We start from the raw sequence: 22,397 nt of genomic DNA, 5'->3' as shown, positions 1-22,397 counted from the left end.
GCCATAATTACGTAGTATTGAATACACAAAATCAAATTTGATTTAACTAATATAATTGTATGTTCTGCATAAGTCTTAAGTGAAATTGTACACTAAAAGAACACAAAATTTTCAAAATATCATTAAAAGACTTTTTTCATAACTCTTACCATTTTACATTTTCATGTAGGTGTCTTAAAAACAACTTCCACTAAACTGTTACACATGCGCAAAACCTTACTCCAATAAATTAATGTAAACAGATATCGTTCAGGTACAAACTCCTCAGCTGTAATTTTTTTTTCGATGGAAGTGGGGCGGGGAGTTATAGAACGAACTCTTACAACAGTATCTTTTTAAAAATTGCCTTATTAAAATTTTGATTACATTTAATGGTTTTCAGATGAACTTTCAGTCCTTCTTTTCGTTGCTGCAGCTTCATTCATACGCGTTTCTACTGCTACAAAAAGAGAGTTACAAAATGTATTTACTTTTTTGACTTTCAAAAAGTTTTTAAAGCCTACGTTCTAACTTATAATTACTATTTATAACATTTTTTTACTTATAATTACTATTTATAACATTTTTTTACTTATAATTATTTATAACATGTGTAGTTTTTTTGACAAATGTTAGCTTTTATTTTTTGCTTTAATAACAAAGTTTAATATAAATAAATAAAAATACTAGATTTATTATATCAAATGGCTTAATCCACTAAGTTTGTGACAAAAAATACTAGATTTATTATATCAAATGGCTTAATCCACTAAGTTTGTGACAAAAAATACTAGATTTATTATATCAAATGGCTTAATCCACTAAGTTTGTGACAAAAAATACTAGATTTATTATATCAAATGGCTTAATCCACTAAGTTTGTGACAAAAAATACTAGATTTATTATATCAAATGGCTTAATCCACTAAAAGTTTGTGACAAAAAATACTAGATTTATTATATCAAATGGCTTAATCCACTAAGTTTGTGACAAAAAATACTAGATTTTTTATACCAAATGGCTTAATCCACTAAGCTTGTGACAAAAAATACTAGATTTATTATATCAAATGGCTTAATCCACTAAAAGTTTGTGACAAAAAATACTAGATTTATTATATCAAATGGCTTAATCCACTAAGTTTGTGACAAAAAATACTAGATTTATTATATCAAATGGCTTAATCCACTAAAAGTTTGTGACAAAAAATACTAGATTTATTATATCAAATGGCTTAATCCACTAAAAGTTTGTGACAAAAAATACTAGATTTATTATATCAAATGGCTTAATCTACTAAGTTTGTGACAAAAAATACTAGATTTATTATATCAAATGGCTTAATCCACTAAAAGTTTGTGACAAAAAATACTAGATTTTTTATACCAAATGGCTTAATCCACTAAGTTTGTGACAAAAAATACTAGATTTATTATATCAAATGGCTTAATCCACTAAGTTTGACAAAAAATACTAGATTTTTTATACCAAATGGCTTAATCCACTAAGTTTGTGACAAAAAATACTAGATTTATTATATCAAATGGCTTAATCCACTAAAAGTTTGTGACAAAAAATACTAGATTTATTATATCAAATGGCTTAATCTACTAAGTTTGTGACAAAAAATACTAGATTTATTATATCAAATGGCTTAATCTACTAAGTTTGTGACAAAAAATACTAGATTTATTATATCAAATGGCTTAATCCACTAAAAGTTTGTGACAAAAAATACTAGATTTTTTATATCAAATGGCTTAATCCACTAAGTTTGTGACAAAAAATACTAGATTTATTATATCAAATGGCTTAATCTACTAAGTTTGTGACAAAAAATACTAGATTTATTATATCAAATGGCTTAATCCACTAAGTTTGACAAAAAATACTAGATTTTTTATACCAAATGGCTTAATCCACTAAGTTTGTGACAAAAAATACTAGATTTATTATATCAAATGGCTTAATCCACTAAAAGTTTGTGACAAAAAATACTAGATTTATTATATCAAATGGCTTAATCCACTAAAAGTTTGTGACAAAAAATACTAGATTTATTATATCAAATGGCTTAATCTACTAAGTTTGTGACAAAAAATACTAGATTTATTATATCAAATGGCTTAATCCACTAAGTTTGACAAAAAATACTAGATTTATTATATCAAATGGCTTAATCTACTAAGTTTGTGACAAAAAATACTAGATTTATTATATCAAATGGCTTAATCTACTAAGTTTGTGACAAAAAATACTAGATTTATTATATCAAATGGCTTAATCTACTAAGTTTGTGACAAAAAATACTAGATTTATTATATCAAATGGCTTAATCCACTAAAAGTTTGTGACAAAAAATACTAGATTTTTTATATCAAATGGCTTAATCCACTAAGTTTGTGACAAAAAATACTAGATTTATTATATCAAATGGCTTAATCTACTAAGTTTGTGACAAAAAATACTAGATTTATTATATCAAATGGCTTAATCCACTAAGTTTGACAAAAAATACTAGATTTTTTATACCAAATGGCTTAATCCACTAAGTTTGTGACAAAAAATACTAGATTTATTATATCAAATGGTTTAATCCACTAAAAGTTTGTGACAAAAAATACTAGATTTATTATATCAAATGGCTTAATCCACTAAAAGTTTGTGACAAAAAATACTAGATTTATTATATCAAATGGCTTAATCTACTAAGTTTGTGACAAAAAATACTAGATTTATTATATCAAATGGCTTAATCCACTAAAAGTTTGTGACAAAAAATACTAGATTTTTTATACCAAATGGCTTAATCCACTAAGTTTGTGACAAAAAATACTAGATTTTTTATACCAAATGGCTTAATCCACTAAAAGTTTGTGACAAAAAATACTAGATTTATTATATCAAATGGCTTAATCCACTAAGTTTGTGACAAAAAATACTAGATTTATTATATCAAATGGCTTAATCCACTAAAAGTTTGTGACAAAAAATACTAGATTTATTATATCAAATGGCTTAATCTACTAAGTTTGTGACAAAAAATACTAGATTTATTATATCAAATGGCTTAATCCACTAAGTTTGACAAAAAATACTAGATTTTTTATACCAAATGGCTTAATCCACTAAGTTTGTGACAAAAAATACTAGATTTATTATATCAAATGGCTTAATCCACTAAAAGTTTGTGACAAAAAATACTAGATTTATTATATCAAATGGCTTAATCCACTAAGTTTGTGACAAAAAATACTAGATTTATTATATCAAATGGCTTAATCCACTAAGTTTGACAAAAAATACTAGATTTTTTATACCAAATGGCTTAATCCACTAAGTTTGTGACAAAAAATACTAGATTTATTATATCAAATGGCTTAATCCACTAAAAGTTTGTGACAAAAAATACTAGATTTATTATATCAAATGGCTTAATCCACTAAGTTTGTGACAAAAAATACTAGATTTATTATATCAAATGGCTTAATCCACTAAGTTTGTGACAAAAAATACTAGATTTTTTATACCAAATGGCTTAATCCACTAAGTTTGTGACAAAAAATACTAGATTTATTATATCAAATGGCTTAATCCACTAAAAGTTTGTGACAAAAAATACTAGATTTATTATATCAAATGGCTTAATCCACTAAGTTTGTGACAAAAAATACTAGATTTATTATATCAAATGGCTTAATCCACTAAAAGTTTGTGACAAAAATATCTGTGACAAAAGTAAAAAAATTTTTTTGGTCGTAAATTTACATAGTTAAAGTGCTCGTTATATGCAGAGTGAAACAACATTTCGGAACAAAAACACCGTGTACTGAACTAAAAAACCGGTATTTCGCAACAAATATACTTGAGACAATATATCGTCTCAAGTATATTTGCTTCAAATTACCGGCTATCTTTATATGCAAGCTGATATACCAACCTTCTTTAATAGAATCTAAACTTTTTTGCTGCTCCGCAGCCAAACGCTTCCTTAATTTGTTTAACTCGTGTTCAATTTCGTTCTGCCGCTGGGTCAACTTTTCTACTTCCGTGTTGAAAACTGAAAGGTTGTTTAAGTTAATGTTGGTTTTCTTTTTCTTCTTCAATTTGTTCTTCGCTGCAAAATAACAAAGAATAATGGAATAATAAAATAAAAACAAAAATTATATCGGAATTTTAAGAAATATTTCCACTTAAAAGATTAAAGCGACCTCCATCATAATAATTTTAATAATAGTGAAGAAAATTTAAACCATATTGATAAATAAAAGCACAGAAGTTGTAACCACATAAACTATAGTAATGTAACCACATAAATTATAGTAATGTAACCACATAAACTGTAGTAATATAACAACATAACTATAGTATTTAGAAAAGAAAATTTGAAGTTTTGTACATTAAAATTACATTTTCTCGTGTTAAAAACATAAAAATATCATATAAAATGTCAGTTTAAAAGTTTAAATATTTTTGTACATAATGCCATAGACATTTTTGTGCATGCGTGTTTTTTTTAAATTTTAAGTTTCTCGTAAGAGTGAAACTAAAAAATAAACTTACAGAGAAATGCTGAAATGTCGCTCACTTTTACGGCAATGTGATCCGTTAGAATCTTAGAGCTTTCACGTTCTTCATTTACGTCAGCAGTAGTAGCACTCTCGTACTTTACTTCCTGAAAACCAATATTAAAATTTGAGCAAGTCTTTTTAAAAAGAAGATAATTTAAAAATTAATGATTATAGTAAAGCCCAACACCAATATTGAGTTGATTTTGTCTACTGTAAATTAATTTTAGAGTGCATATTTCAAAAATGACATCAGTTTTTTTCCTACATGTCTAGTTTTTGTGCTATAAGATATCACTACATGTCTAGTTTTTGTGCTATAAGATACCATTACATGTCTAGTTTTTGTGTTATAAGATATCACTACATGTCTAGTTTTTGTGCTATAAGATATCACTACATGTCTAGTTTTTGTGCTATAAGATATCACTACATGTCTAGTTTTTGTGCTATAAGATATCACTACATGTCTAGTTTTTGTGCTATAAGATATCACTACATGTCTAGTTTTTGTGCTATAAGATATCACTACATGTCTAGTTTTTGTGCTATAAGATATCACTACATGTCTAGTTTTTGTGTTATAAGATATCACTACATGTCTAGTTTTTGTGCTATAAGATATCAATACATGTCTAGTTTTTGTGCTATAGGATATCATTACATGTCTAGTTTTTGTGTTATAAGATATCACTACATGTCTAGTTTTTGTGCTATAAGATATCACTACATGTCTAGTTTTTGTGCTATAAGATATCATTACATGTCTAGTTTTTGTGTTATAAGATATCACTATTTTGGAGAAAGTTAATGTTTGTACTTGAACTTTCTTCCTATTCAGTTTTTAGTTCAGCTTTTTTTCGATTGAATGGTAAAAAAAAGATTCCCAGCAATCTTGCTGATTAAGTGACAGAAATGTTAGGCTTTGTTATTATTACAAGCAGAAATGTTGGGCTGTGCTATCCTTACAAGAAATGGGCTTAAATTAAACTTTGGCAACTCAAAACACAAATCAAATGCTTAACTAAAGCGGAATAAGCAGTTCTTCAAGTAAAATCACCCAAAAAAGTGCAGCAAAATAAAATGCCTGCATGATGTATTTACAATCACAAGGAACAGAATTAAAAAAACCTATAAAATATACTAAAAATTATAGCTATTACTAAAATCAAATCTAACTTGATTCAATTATGTAATTAATAATAAATTATTAACATTTTGGGAAGAACTTGACTTGAAAAAGGCTAAAGTAAGAACCAAAAACCAAAGAGAAAAACGTTGAAAACGGACTCTTAATAAATATTGTTGCCAAGTTGTAGGCTATTAAGAAGAACGACCATTTTCTTGAACACAAGGGATGTTACTATTTTGGAAAATTCATCAAGATTTTCTGGGCTTTACTAAAAATTTAAAATATATTACCAATGTTTGTGAAAGTTTAACCATATTTAAAATAAGCAATTCTACAGATTTTTTTCAAAGTGTTCAACTTTTTAATTTTTTTTAAAGAGGAGTTTTCTAAAGAATCAACGCTATAGATTTATCGGATAAAGATTGCACAATTTAAGAGATACTAAAATGAGCTTTACTTAAATAAAAATATCTCCAATAGTGATACAATAATTATAAACATTTTTAAGTAGCTTTTGATAAGATTAACATACAGTATATTCATAATCTATTTAAGCTATTAAACCTATTTTTGTTATTATTTTTATTCCTGCAATCATAAATAACTGAAACCAGTGTTAAAAAAAAATCAAGTAGAGAAGCAAATTTTGATTTTTTCAAAACAACATACCATAGGACCACAAAAATGCCGCAAGTATTTTTTTTGTTGCAGCTTGTTCTTTAACGTCAAATTGTTCTCTTCATTAACAATAATAGAAGCAAGCAACATGGTGGATGTAGCAAGTGTTCGTTGATGAATTTTACAGAATACCAGATTCATTCTCCCAATATAAATGTATATAAAAAATACAGTCATTAGAATTAAGTATACACCAAATGCAACCTGGGAAACATATATGTTGATTTCTTCTAAAGGTTTATGGGGATAAGATTTACCAAATATTATCATCCACATATTGTAAGCCTAAAAACAAAGCCAAACAGATAAAAGAATTTTAAAAAAATACAAACCAAACAAATTCTTGATAAAAACGTTTAAGGTAAAAAATATCAGGAAAAATGACCAATTTTTCAATTAACTAAATCATTATGTTAACATATAATAACTAAATATAATGATTGTAGCTACTTAATAATCCTTGAATAAAACATATGTAAAGCTCTATTCACTTTTTAGAACCTTGTTGATTTATATGATTAGATGTTCTAAATCTCAGATTAATCTTAATTTTCAATCTCCTTTGTCTTTTTATGAAAATAAACTTATACTGAATTTTTTTTTTTTTAATCCATGATATTATTTAATATATTGGATAAATTTTAAAAAAATTCAGCATAAGTTTATTTTTATTTTATAAGTTTACTTTTATCCATAGTATTTATTTACACAGGAAAAAAAAATCATAAACCTAAAACAAAAATTAAACTTTCAATAAACAGTTGCAAAAAAAAATCTTTTTTTAAAATTATATAGTCCGCCCCTCCTATCTTGTTTCTTTTGGCAAAATATGATTGTGTACCAAATGTACACATTCATATTTTGAAAAGAAAAATACACACTAAAATCATGAACAAAACATTTTTAATGCAGTGTGGTTTAATAAAAAATAAAGATTAATTACATGGTAACTGAAAGGTAATATAGTTTGTACGACTGTAAAATTACATTGTAAATTACAAGTCAATTTAATTAAAATTAAATATAAACCAGACAGTGAAAATCCTGCTCAGTGGAGGTGAACAGAATAACCACTCAGCTATTTGGGTTGGGTGAGGGTAATGACATCATCGAATGATCTAAAGTTTTGTACACATTCATATTTTGCCAAAAGAAACAAGATAGGAAGGGTGCTTCATGAATTTAAAAAAAAAAGATTTCTTTTTGCAATGGTCTAACTTACAACATCATCAAAGTTTTTTAACCCACTACTTTCAAGTATTCCATTTTGTTTGTAAGCATCACTCCCTCCAAAAAGCATAAATATGATGAACAAATAAGGAATATAGATGTCTAAGAAGAGTAATAGGATGCGAATGGTTTCTTCTAGAACATGTTCTGTATTTAAAAAAAAAATGTAAAATTGTAAAAACCCAAAAGATTAACCAACAACTTATAAATGCAAAACAAAGCATTATAATGAAATCTAAATTTACATACCTAAGAGCACAGCAAAGTTGGAAAATATTGTAAAAATTCTTAAAGTTTTGTATAGATGAAAATAGACGAGCAAAAGCATTATACATGATATGAAGTTTGCAGCTTTAAAAAGTTTTTTCTGTGGTTGTATTATGTTTATAATGTGTAAAGTGAATGTGATAAGTACAACAATAACCAGGATGAACTCATAGATGTTCCAGCGATCTTTCCATGTTTTAGCTGAAAGAGTGTTAATGCGTTTGTATTCTTCTTCATAGTACTGTTGTTCTTCATGCCATGCTGGATGGAAATACTTTTGCTGCTTCTTAAGTCTTGCAATTTCGTAATCTTTGTAGGCATTGATGCTCTTTATGTTTTGATTAACTAACAGCATTTGCTGGAAGAAACAACAGTTTTTTTGTTACTGTTTTAAATTTAAGCTATAGAAAATTACCTTATTCAATATGGACATCATATTTCCTTTTGTCTACTTAAAATAAAATAAAAGTTAAAAAAAAAAAAAAAGAGAAAATAAAAAATCTTACTTTGATAAAAAAGTAAAAGGTCAAAGTAAAGAATACACAAGCTATAACAATCTTCCACGCTTTTTTCTTGGCTGGAGAATACTGCTGGTCATAGGTGTCATATGGAATTGAATAAACTAAAATTGTCGCCAGCATTGTGTATAGAATATTCCAAAAATTACTAATCATTGCATGACGTTTACCAAATAAAAGCCAATTCACATTTAAAAGCTTTTGTAAAACAGGATGCATTATCAGATCAAGTCTATTGTACATAACAACCATCTATTCATTAAAAGTAAGGTCATTGCAATACTAAATAGAAGTTAATATAGGCATGAATGTATGTATGTATGTATGTATGTATGTATGTATGTATGTATGTATGTATGTATGTATGTATGTATGTATGTATGTATGTATGTATGTATGTATGTATGTATGTATGTATGTATGTATGTATGTATGTATGTATGTATGTATGCAATTACATATACAGTGGTTTAAAAAAAGGATTGTTTCATTAAGATTATTTGATAGTTCTTTTTTGAAAACATCATTAAAAAATATCTCCTAAAAAGATTTCTCTAAAACTGACATCACAAACAAGATTACCAGTTTATTACTTTTTTATTAATTCAGTTTTATAAAGGGCATATAATAAAACATACCAGAAATTTTTTTTTTTAAAAAAGGAAAACAAAGTTTAAAATTTTTTTTCATTCTGTTTTCTTCATAAACAAACTATTATTAATAACTACTTAATTAGTTAATGTTAGTTTCATTTTGTATGTTTGTACAAAAGTACTAATAATGAACAGCTAAGCCAAGTTTAAGACTTATTTTTGGAGATTTTGAGAAGATTTAAGTTAAAATACATAGAAATGGGTCAAAGAGTAGTAAGCAAAACAACAATCTGACCAAAAGAGGTGTGAAGGAGGTCTAAAGGATCAGCAACAGAGAAATAACAAATAGCAAGTTGGATCTAATGCTATTCAGAATCCAGAATGAAAAAAACAAAACAAAGGAGAGCAAAAAGTCTTATATTTAGTCCAGTAAGTGTCAATCCAAGATTAATTTATCATAAATTTACTAAAACCTTAGAAAAAACTGTGACAAATTTATCTTTTTAAATACAGTTAAAACACAGTACTTCAGAAAATATTTGGTGTTTATACAAACATTAGAAAACCCATGATGAAAGAAAGAGATTCACAAGATTAAATTGTTGTAAGTAGAGAACTGATTGGTCTTTGGAAAAGCGGAAGCAAATCATTTTCACTGATGAAAGTAACTTTGAAGTAATAAACAGTAAAGGTACTTGTTAAAAGATTGAAATTTGAAAAGCATAGCAATCACTTTGTTTTACTAAGGTTGAAGGTAGTGGTGGGAGTTTTAGCATTTAGGGCTGATTTAATTTAACAGGTGATAACTAAAAACTTTGAAAGAACATTCCTTTAATTCAATTGGTAAAGATATAAATAATAGAAGATAAAATTATTTTAAATGCATTTTTTATTTACTTAATTAATGTTTTTCAATAACATCATTCATGCAACTATTATTGAGTTAGCCCTGTGTTAACTGAGAAAGGCCATATACAATATTATAGTCAATTTTTTTAAAGCAATACTTTATTCTGTTACATAAATGATTGAGATTTTTAACATGTCAATTATGCACATATACTTCTCTTTTTAACACACCCCAAAAAATTTCAAGTGATCATATTTCTGGCTAGTTTGTAGGGTTTTCCTCTTTCTTTACAAATTGACATCTTGTCATCCATATAGTCAATAAATATTTTGGCATAACATGATGTTGTGAGATCAGGCCAAAATATACATAAACATCATCAGAATAATGTTTTTTGATCAAACAAATAATTTTCTTGGTGCACTCATTCAAGTAGATTTCTTGATTCACTGCAATTCTATTTGAATTTGGGTGGACAAAGAATTGGGTCACAAAAAGTATACGAGGGATCCATACATCTCTTTGCATAGATTAACAAGAATGTTGCAAGTTTCAGTCGGAACTCTTTTCCAAATATTATCTAGTTCTTCTTTTCAACTACATATGGAACTTATTTAGACATTTACTAAATCTTTGTCCTCCCAAGTCCATACAGAATTGATTGGATTCAAATCTGGTAATCAAACTGGCCAGGGTAAACTTTAAATACTAATTTTCATGTTTATTGATATTGTTGTTTAATTTTTTTTAAAACCACTGTATATAAGCAACAAGTATTTGCAAAATATTTTTGCTTTTACCTGAAGAACAGATTTAGAATCTTTTGAAGAATATTTTACATCAAATTGTAGACGATCCAAGTAATAATATCTTTTTCGCATTGAATTGTTATTTACGATAAACTGATTCAAAGCTTCATAAGTATAGGTTGGTAGTTTTTCTACCATTAACCCAACTGCTGAATTACCATAGCTATCATATGTACCAACAGGTACTCCCAGCTTTAAAAAATATCTTATGACTCTATGACTACCTAAACAAATGCAATAAAAATCTATATATCAAGTTTAAAAAATAATAACTTTTCATCATGCTATAAATATCAAAAATTTATACTCAACTATTTTTTCTATGATTCTTTAGTATGCACAAAAATGATCAGCTGCTTTTGAAGCCTTTTTTCTCTAATGAACCTTACTCTGGTTCATTAATTATTATTTTAAAGCTATATACAAATGGCGTTTTAAAGTTGTATAGACATGGTAATGAGTTCTTTTACTAAATTAATATGTTAAGTTCATATTTTTAACTTTAATATATACAACTCATTTATATTTTTATATAGTTTAAATATTTTTAGTATATAAGTTTAAAATAAATATTTATTAGGAAATAACAATCTCAGATAATTTAAATATTTTTCATGAATGTATTTCAGAAAAAAAAAACTTACCAAACTCAACAGCTACATGAAGAGGGGTCCTTTGTAAAAAATCCACACAATCAAGTTTAGCACCATGAGTAATAAGAACTTTTATTGCCTCAACAGCATCATAACGAGCAGCATAATGTAAAACTGATTGCATTTCACCATTAGTCACTGCATCAATTATTGCTTTGAAGAAATAAAAAATTATATAAAAATAAGACAGCGTTTCATATTTTTGTTTTTCTTTTACTTATGCATAAAGTTAAAGGCATTTTAGTAATAAGACTAACAATTTAACACATTAAAATTCATCATACAAAATGTATGAGTTAGTCAAACAAATTGAGACAAGGAAAAATTAGAACACATCAATATTTTATAATATTCTGTTATATTGTGCAACATGGTTTAATTTATAAATTTACCTATTTATGTAAGTCATATTAGAAAATATGTGAACAAGAAAAGTAGAACTCCAAGTCCATATATATCATATGCACTCACAGCCATAGCGGCTCACAAATGAATTATGTATTTAAAGAAATAAAACTCCAACGAAGTAATCTGATGCAATTTCATAAATTTATGAGATGTTTTAGAACAATTCTAATTTTAAACCCAAAAAATATGTATGAATGCTAAAGAGGCTTTACAAAATTTACTTACCAAAAAAAACTATTTAGTGAAAATTCAATGTCAATGTAATCACCATATATATCTGAATTTGCTGGTCATATAGAAGATATAAAATTTTTCAGTGGTTTTATGACAATAAAACATAATATGTTGATTGAGATCAAATAGTCATCTAAGATATTAGATTAAAATGTTGACTAAATAGACCATACAAACTTTATCATTGTATCTTTTCTTTCATATCAAAATATACAAACATATGGTCTATAAAAAACATATATGATAAGGCTCTTGAAATAGGATCTCAGGTTTAAAAAAACTTTAGAAAAATAAAAAAAAGTGATTTTCCAGATAGTAGAAGTTAACTAAAAGCTATCTAAATAAAACTTTTTAGCTGCATATCTGCCACCTATTAAATAAGCAACAAGAAAAAGTACTGAGGTTTATAAATTAATGCATTATTTACTTGTTTTTCTTTCTTTGTTGAAATCATGAGCTTTTTTCTAGTTAAAAGATTGTGATTTAAATTAATTTAGATTATATTATTTAAATCAAGCAATTCTTGCAGACAACATTTTAAGTTTGAAATATTCATGATATGATTTTTCTTTTGCTTCTTGTGAGTAACATCTGCATAATTATATTGTGTTTAAAATGTATCTACTAACAGAAAATCATGTCAAACTTAAATTTTCACTTTTAGCACTCTGCCTTATGATTTAAAAAAGGTTTTTAAAAAAGGAAACTCCTAAAATATAACTTTCCATGTGTATTGTTACAGCATTTGATTGGAAAGATAATCTTTAAAAGTACAAAAAATTTTAATAGATGGGATGAAATAAGGGAGAAAAAAAAAACAGTAAATATATTTAACTTTTTTAGTTTCAGTTTCACAGATTGGAGACTCATGCCAGACTAATGCAATAAATTTTACGGCATTTTATAGTTAGATAATTTAGTTAGTTTAAATTTACCTCCATTTTGAATAAGTAGTTCTATCATTTCGGAATATCCTATAGCAGCTGCAAGATGCAATGGAGTTCGGCCATACTTGTCTTTATGATTAACATTAGCTCCCCTTTGGATTGCAAAACTTCCAACATTAACATGCCAGTCTCTAACTATTGCAAAAAAAATACTTTGGCCATACTCATCTGTAAAATTAAGGTTCGCCCCTCCATCTAACAAAGCTTGAACAAATTGTAAGTTGACAGTGTCCTCGTCATCTTCTCCAGTGCCCAATCTAACCATCAGCAACAAATAACAATTTATACACACTCATTTTCTTAAACTTTTGAAAAAATGCATTTAAATTTAGTTTTCTTTATATATTTTCAAATTAATTTCATTATTTCTAAAAAGTTTAGTAAGTTTGTTTTGTAAGTTGTTTTTTCTTTTTTTAGTATATGAATATTTAAGATAACGATCTTACTTACATAACTCATTGATAGGCTGAAAAAAGTATTTTCTCTGAAAGGCATGTTTTAAAAATTTGCCTCAAAAGTTTTGACTTTTACAATCTTTTATTCATATTGAAAAATGTATATATTAAAAAGTGCAGGATTTTTGGTATTACAAGGCTTGGAACAAAAATATAACACACTTCTGCTAGAGGTGGTATGAACTCTCTTGAACATAAAAATATATCATTAAATTCTTCTATTGTTTAAGAAAGAAAAGTGATTTTGAAATTTTTGAAATTTATATAAAACTCTTCAGCAGATTTTTTCAAAAACAAGTAACTGTTTTTCAGTAATTTTATGTTGAAACTATATTTGATACATCTACTGAGATTTTGCAACTGTGAAACAAATGTTATCTCTATCAGTTTAATCAGTGTCTTAAAATTAGAGTCTTCAATGACACTCAATAAGTGCAGAGGGGGAGTTTTTGCCAGAAAAATTAAAATTTGCTGTGAGAAAAATGCAATATTTTTTTAAATAAATAGGATGCTTATGAGACAAATTCAGATAGATGTAACAAGATGCCTAAATCACATAATGATAATAGAAAGCTAGTTAGTATAATTGTGGGGAATGCAGAATGACTACTTTCTGAAAATCTAAAACATGATCATTATTAAAGTTTTCTATGGATTTCTTGAGAATGACCACATTCTTCCTGTTGGTATTTGTAGCAATTGTTGTCTTGTTACTCAGTCTAAAAAATACTTCTTATCCATGTCTATTATAAATGCTAAACTATGAACAAATTGTAGCTGACTTAAAAAATCTTCCTCTTCTAATAAGACAAATTCCACTTTGTTCTTTTATCATTTGTCAGGCTGGTAGACAAAAGTTTGGCTGCATTACTAGTGCATAGGAATTAAAAAACCCAATTGGTAGGACAAGAGTTAACCCATTATCACATAAAGATATTGTAGCTTTTATCCAAATTTGCAGATATTATTACTCAAAAATTGCTTACAGTAAACCTCATAACTGCTCAAAAGTTACTTTTTCATGTTAACATTTCTTCACCTAAGACAAAGGATTTAACTTTTAGTCAGCATATCAAAGAGAAAATAACTCATCACCTGCAAACTCTATCCAGCTTTCAACTTTTTGTAAACCAACGTCAATAAATCTTGATCTACATTCAGCAAAGAGGAAGCTTGCTTTCTTTCTATCTCATGACACAATTATAAAATAAAAAACACCCCTAAACTTAGATGACAGAAAAATCTTACAAGCAAAATCTACTATCAGAGAAGATGTAGAAAGTAGAGCAACAGTTGAGCCTCATCTTAAGAAAACAATGGTAGATTGTTGAAAATAAGTTCAAAGCTTTTCTTTCTAAAAGCTTTCACAATAATTATCAATCTAAATTTTTTTCCTGATCTAGGAAAGACAATCTTGAAAGAAAAAATTGCTATTGTTTGAAAAGATGAGCCTGCACTTATTGATTGTATGTCAGAAACCACAAGATGGTTTCTACCTTGTGAAAATAAAAATAGATGGTGGTGGAGGATCCTTTAAAATTTGTCTTAATATAACTCATCAAATAAGTCCTAGTCAATCACCTGTAAAAAAGCAACCAAATATTGGTGGATCTACTACTCTATTGCAGGTGTAAATAAAATTTTCATTTTTCATTTTGGCTATTGCACATGATGCTCAAGAACTTTATGAATATCTTGAAACCTTCGTTTAATGCACCACAACTTTCTAGTTTAGAAATTTTGTGTTTGAACTGATTTCAAATTAGCAAATATTTTAATTGGACTTCAGAGCCATGTTTCAAAATATTATTTTACGTGGTGTGAAGGGTCTACCCCATGAAAAACTCCTTCAAGATTAAAAACCTCAGGAAGAATAAAACCTTTATGACGAAGTTTCCAAAAGTCTGGTCTTCTTTTAAGCAAGGCATCTGATTATTATAACGACATTAATAAGCTAATTTTAGATGTTAAGGATTAAACTGAAATAATTTATTTGATTGCTTCACCAGAGTGCAAGCAACTACAGATGAAAGTTTCAGAGTTAGAATCTCTTCCCCCAGTTCCCCTTAAAAAACTAGCCAATATTATTAAGCTGTTTAACAATATTTGTATTTCATGTTTTGGACAAGATTTATTTCCATTTTCTCAGTCAGATATTAGTGCCTTTAAAATGGCATACAGGACACTTAATACTTCTGCTATTCCAAAAGTACATACAGTTTTTCAGCATGTCTCTCACTTATACAATTTGAAGTGAAAAGGACTCGGATACTTTTCAGAACAAGTTAGAGAGTCAGTCCCCTATGAGTTTAGCCAAGTATGGACCCATTATGCAGTGCCACTGAACAATGGACATTATGGTACAAGGTAACTAAATTCTGTTGTAAAGTTAAAAAATACTAAAAATTTACCCCTGAAAAATAAAAACTAAAAAAAAAAAAAAAACTGGTAACCATGGCAAACCCTGGTTACGACCCCAGCAGGTAGAAATGGAAGTAGCAGTATCCTCAATGGACATTAAAACTCATAAGTATAAGAACAGATATTATATTTTTATAAAGAACTTTCAAAATCAACTTCTTTCTAAAACAATAATGAAAGATTTTGATAGTTACATTTTTATGTTCAGAAGGGTTTATATTTAATAAAACAACCAAAGATTTTTATGGACAATTTTGACCCATTCTTCCTCAAGTAGCAGTGTGATAATAAAACTAAATAAAATTAGTTTAGTTCCAGATGTTTTCATATCTGGTTAAATGACTGAGAGTGAGTATAAACGGATTAATTGCATGTCGTTCTTACCCGCTTAGGATCTGATTTTAATCAACCATCTCGTAATTCGCTATTCTTGTTAATTAGTCATTTTTACCAGCGATCTAATACGGTCGCATATAAGATCAATTGCTGATCTTTCCTATCTATGATCAAATAATAATCGCTCATACTAGTTACTCATTATTGTTGATAACATTGATTACAGAGGTCGAAATTGGCTCATGGAAAAAAAACTTGAGAACAAACAACGAATTCAGAAAAGCATGGTTTGGCAATGTTCTCATTCATCCTAGAATATTCAATATTTATTCAATATTTATTTGAAAAAGTTTACAATTATCTTGGAATTTCATTAATCTTAAACTTTTTGTTGTTATCAAGCTACAAGTTCTTAAAAATAAAGCTAAAAAATATGAATTTATTCAACAAAAATCTCTAGTGTTGTGACCAAGCTAAAAATTGTAACTAACTTAACTAAAAAAACCGTAACTAACCGTAACTTTTTAATTATAATTTGCTGTAAGTTACAATTTTTATCTGCAGGGCATCTATTTCAAGGTTCGATTTTCAGAGTTTTTCAGGTTTTTGGAGAAAGGTTTGCGACATAGACACTTGGAATTTTGTAATAAAACTTATCTAATTAGTCCCCCGTTATTATTAAGTATTTGTTTTAACTTTCAATGAAAAGCGGTTCAGATCTGGATTTTTTCAATTTCTAATTTAAGTGAATTACAAATTATAAAACACACGTCAAATCAATTTATATAAAAAAAAATGGGGCCATTTTTTTGAAAGGTGCGTTATGTGCAGAAGCATTTTCGGATTTCCTTTATAAAATACCTGCAATAATTTTTTGAGTTAATAATGTGTAATTTATTTCGTTCTACACTAATAAAAACGCAGATATTTACAGTGACAACAATAGGGCAATAAACAGTTAGGCAATTAATGTTTTTTATTATTTCTATGTTGTGTAATTGAGTATATACCTCGTTCAACTTTCAATTTTGTTTTTCTTTTAAAAATTATTATTAAAATGCTAATAACTATTAATGTTTTCGGTATAAAATATCAGCTGTTTTTGACGGAGTTGTTCTGCTAACAAACCAATTTTTATTTAATTCAATAAAAAAAATTTAGGGCAATACAAAGTACAAACAAAACATTTTTATTACCTAATTGTCACAAATTATATCACGTATTTTAAATTTCTTAAAAACATTTTTTTTACGTATTTTAAATTTCTTAAAAACAAATTAATTTATTTGTTATAATTCATATTATGTTCATATAATTTCATGGTATAGGTTATTCAGTTATTTTTAGCACTAAATCTTGTATAAGCCAACTAGTTTTAGTTAGACTGAAAAGTTAGCCGACTAATTTTAGTTACGTTAAAATGTTAGTCGACTAAACTTAGTTGCACTAAAAGTTTAGTCGACTAATTACCCAGCATCACACAACGTTGAAACAACGTTGAAATAACGTTGATCAACGTCGATCAACGTCGATCAACGTTATTTCAACATTGTTTCAACGTTGTGTGCTTGCTGGGTATAGTTAGATTAAAGAGTTAGTTGGCTAATTTTAGCTAGACTAAATTCTTAGTCGATTAATTTTAGTTAGACTAAAATGTTAGTCGACTAAATTTAGTTTGACTAAAAAGTTAGTCGACTAAATCAAGTAAGACTTAAAAGTTAGTCAACTAATTTTAGACTAAAATTTTAGTCGACTAATTTTAGTTACGCTAAAAAGTTAGTCGACTAAATTTAGTTAGAATAAAAAGTTAGTCGGCTAAATCTAGTAAGACTTAAAAGTTAGTCGGCTAATTTTAGTTAGGCTAGCACTAACCTTAACTCCCATCCCTAAAAATCTCTACCTAATCTTCTCTAAAAGACTCTTCTAAAGGTCTCATCTTTTAAATTGAACAAGAATTAAAATCGGTCCATTCAAATTTTATCATTTTTTCAATGTAATGTTCAAACTTTTTTGTTGAGTTTTCACTGGACACATCAATATTCCAAAACTCTGGCTTTAAAGCAATGCAAACAGAACTTGTAACGAAAAGTTGAAGGCATTTAACATCTATGAATGTTCTGAACAAAATATCTTGTTTATAGTAATTGAGAACGTTTGGAAAACCCACTCTAGGCCATTGAGGTACTGAACAGTTTTTATTCTATTAAGGGCCTCAAAAATTCTCTCGGGGGCCCTACATACAAAAAACAAAAATATTATATTACGATAATACAAACTCATTTCATTTGAACACATTTTCCGTAAAGCTGAAAGATATCTACGCTAGAAAAGCCTACACTAGTCAAGCACATTTAGGTCAATTTATTTTGTTTTACCTTTGAGATTAACAGTATCGTTCGGTTCTCCACAATATCTTTCTTAGGTTCTCTACAGTATCTTTCTTAGGTTCCTCACATTATCTTTCTTAGGTTCTCCACACCATCTTTCTTAATATAGGAATGTCGAATTCCAATTGTTTGATAACAAATTAAGCAATATTTTAAAATTTAAATTGTGCTTGCTACTTTAGTTTCATTTTAGTGCACATTGAAAACGTCTTAATACATGTGTTTTTTAATAAATTTATTTGGTATAATTTATAAAAAAATGTCAATTAATCAAGTTTTAATTAATAAAATTACAAATTGATATCTTGAATAAAAAATGTTTTCAATGTCTCAACTGAACTATATATACAAAAAACTATATATATGTGTGTGTGTGTGTGTGTGTGTGTGTGTGTGTATACATATATATATATATATATATATATATATATATATATATATATATATATATATATATATATATATATATATATATATATATATATATATATATATATATATATATATATATGCATGTAAGTGTGTGTATATATACATACATATATATATACACACACGTATATGTACATTATATTTTTTTTTACGGTTTATAACATCTGATGATCGCTATTGCATGAAACTTTAAATAATGTTATATAATCCAGCTAATTTTTTAGTTTTTATAATAATAATAATGATTTATTATCATCATCATCATCATCATCATCATCATCATCATCATCATCATCATCATCATCATCATCATCATCATCATCATCATCATCATCATCATCATCATCATCATCATCATCATCATCATCATCATCATCATCATTATTATTAATATTTTTATTATTATTAATATTTTTATTATTATTATTATTATTATTATTATTATTATTATTATTATTATTATTATTATTATTATTATTATTATTATTATTATTATTATTATTATTATTATTATTATTATTATTATTATTATTATTATTATTATTATTATTATTATTATTATTATTATTATTATTATTATTATTATTATTATTATTATTATTATTATTATTATTATTATTATTATTATTATTATTATTATTATTATTATTATTATTATTATTATTATTATTATTATTATTATTATTACATATGACATTTTTACAGAAAATGAGGAAAAATTTTCCCCAATCCCTAAATAGTTAGTTTTTTCATCAGGATATACATCAAATGATTCGTTCTCTTCGTAGTCGAGTCTGTTTATTAATCCTTAATAACATGCAATTGAAATTTTTGAAGTAATCAACTATTTATTTAACCAAGTTATAGTATATTTAACACTTCATAGTACATAGACATAGTGCATTTGACTAGTGCTTAAAATTTTTATTTAGAAAAAGAGGCGGAAATACATTTTCATTAATTTCTATCATTTCAAAGAAATTATAAGATCCTTTTTTAAGACACCAACAAATCTTTCCAAATACCAAAATCCTTTGAGATTTCTGTAAGATATCACCTTTTAAAATTGCGTATGCGTATATAAGTTATACATAAAAATGTCAGTGTTTTACGCAGCACTGCGTACAGAAATATAAATTTGGTTTTAGAAATAATAATTTAATGTTTATTAATTATATGAGACTTTTAACGTAATTTAATAATTTTGGAAAAAAATTTTTACCTTGCAAAATACGAAAGTAGCATTTCACTTGCCGGATCCGATGCTTCTTTTACACCAGTACTCTTTTTTTCAGTGTCATCCATTTCCTTTAAGCATGCTTTTAAAGAAAGATGGCTCTGATCTTTATACTCAAGCTTTTCTATTGGTATAGGTCCCTTTCGAAACAAATTATCTGCATCAACTATTAAGTTCCTTGAACAGTCGATGGCTTCTGTTTGGTTGAAGACAACATTTGGAGTACTGGGTTTAAAACTGTCTTTAGGACTTATTTTCTTTGAAAAACTTTTCAACGACAAAGTGTCATAATCATCCACATTTAAGCTTCCAAAAAAAAATTTTTTTACTTCCACTGCAAAATTTTGAGCGGACTTAAAAAAGTCTTCAAACGACTTACGTGAAGTGCTCATCTCCCTTATTAAAAAACCTTGTTGTTTATATGTTCGCTAGCAGCTACGATCTCATAAAACAAAGTATCTAACGATGGAACGATTGTCATATGGATTAATAATATATGTTCTTCGTACAATAACGTAGCACTAAAATAAGTAAATCCAACGTTTAATATAACGAATCTAGATAAGATTAAAAAAATATTTTACATAAAAAAGTTCTGACATTTGTTAAATTAATCGATATTTATGAGGTTTGGTTGCAATAACGACGAAAGTGTTAGAAACGTTTGGATAAGAAATATCTTAATCAATTTTATCAAAGTCGTACTTATGTAGATACTTGTAATTTGACAAAGACAAAGATAATGTTATCAATTGTCTGAAGGAGACAGTGATGCGTGACTGATTCAACCATGAAACCGTTGAAAAGTAAAAATAATATACACGACGTCATACTTTAACTTAAGCTGATAAAAAAAGTAATACTTTAACGTCATAGTTGGAAAGAGAATTCTTGGTATGCGTTAAGATAAAATAATATTTTATTTTATTTGAAAGTTTTTTTTTTTATAGAAAATGGGGTGGAACAAAAAAACTAAAGCTGCCTTCAATTGTTTTAAATTTAAAACAAATGTTGTAAGCAAATCAAATTTAAGCCTTGTCAGCTTTCTGGCGTTTAAATGTCAGTAATTGGAAAACCAAATTTCAAGAAAATTTTGGTCTTCAGGGAGCTTATTCACTAAACTTTTTTTTTGCGTAAGTTTGGCGTAAGTTTGGCGTAAGTTCAACATTTTACACAATCATTTCTCACCAATTACATTGAGAAGCAACTCAATTTCTTCAGAAGCAAAAGTACTAATAGTGCTAAGGCTTTTATCAACTGGGAGTTCTCAAGCAGTAATTGGTAAGAATTATTAGTCAATGCAAAAAAGATCAGCTATAATCTTATGATTGTTAAATATGCTTGTTATTAATAGATTGTTACGAATGGAGCTTAAAGGTGGTGCTATATACAGGGTTTTCACTCAACATGGAATACCTAGCAAACCTTGAGGTAGCAAAAATCCCAGGGAAAACCTTGTTGTTAATTATATGTAAAAAAATAAATTTCTACAGTCCTAGCGTCATTAACATATCAAAATCCTCCAAATGGCGATGGTTTGGTAAGGTTAGCGAGGTTAGTCATGCTCCAATTGATGACTCGTAAGCGAAAGGAAACACTGGGGTCTCGGATTCAGAGGAGGAGATAGATGATGAAAGTAAAAAAAAGGAGCAATTGGTTCTCAAAACACCTTTCAGTCTCAGTACTCAGCAACAGAGTAGCATGTCAGAACACCAGCCATGAAACAACTGAGAAGATACAACTTACCCAAAACAGTCAAATGACAAGTTGCAATTGTTGTTAGAAAATACATGTACAAACAAGTTTAACATTTTTAACATAGTTTAAAATTCTAAACATTTTTATGACAACTTCAATAAAAGCCAAACTGTTCTAATGCATGTGTGTAATATTCTTTAACAGTAAGTTAGTAACGAATGGTTTGTAAAAAAATCTTCGAAAGTAGTTATCGTAAGTATGTTGAGTTTCGAAATTTTATGACAATTTAACAGGATCTTTTTTGATTTAGTATTTAAATATATTCGGTTACTGTGTGATTGGTATCACATTCAATCGAATGTTTAACTGACACAAAATTGACACAAACTTTCAACACGCCTAAAAATTTAGCTAAACAAGCAAAAGAACTTAAAGCAGTGATAGGTAAACTTTTTTTTATAATCTATAATATTTCTTAATATTATTCAATAATATTTCTAAAATCCTTGAGCGTGTAATTTACAACTGAGTTAATAACCATATTACAGATATAAACTATTTAAA

At 27.1% G+C, this 22,397-nt stretch overlaps 1 protein-coding gene across 4 annotated transcripts; it reads right to left on the bottom strand.

Moving 5' to 3' along the window:
* Nucleotides 1-330: 330 nt before the first annotated feature.
* LOC145202312 (uncharacterized) lies at nt 331-20,951 on the bottom strand. 4 transcript variants are annotated; one of them, XM_090081205.1, is made up of 12 exons: nt 20,841-20,951; nt 20,121-20,656; nt 12,856-13,124; nt 11,270-11,431; nt 10,617-10,849; nt 8,362-8,625; nt 7,838-8,213; nt 7,581-7,735; nt 6,350-6,643; nt 4,544-4,655; nt 3,921-4,097; nt 331-439 (listed from the first exon to the last, which is right to left on the bottom strand). In XM_090081205.1, exons 2-12 carry the CDS (start codon nt 20,525-20,527, stop codon nt 369-371), a joined length of 2,520 nt encoding a protein of 839 aa, XP_089937331.1. In that variant the 5' UTR covers nt 20,528-20,656; nt 20,841-20,951; the 3' UTR covers nt 331-368. The 4 variants fall into 4 exon arrangements, with proteins under 4 accessions (XP_089937331.1, XP_089937330.1, XP_089937334.1 ...); XM_090081204.1 differs by lacking the exon at nt 20,841-20,951 and having other exon boundaries at nt 20,121-20,821; XM_090081208.1 differs by lacking the exons at nt 20,121-20,656; nt 20,841-20,951 and adding an exon at nt 18,455-18,560.
* Between the last annotated feature and the right edge of the window lie 1,446 nt (nt 20,952-22,397).

This window comes from Hydra viridissima, unplaced genomic scaffold, assembly GCF_058129835.1.
Source record: "Hydra viridissima isolate aposymbiotic clone 2 unplaced genomic scaffold, HvirCarnegie_v1 scaffold_3, whole genome shotgun sequence".
NCBI lineage: Eukaryota > Metazoa > Cnidaria > Hydrozoa > Anthoathecata > Hydridae > Hydra > Hydra viridissima.
This window is presented reverse-complemented; position numbering and strand designations above follow the sequence as displayed.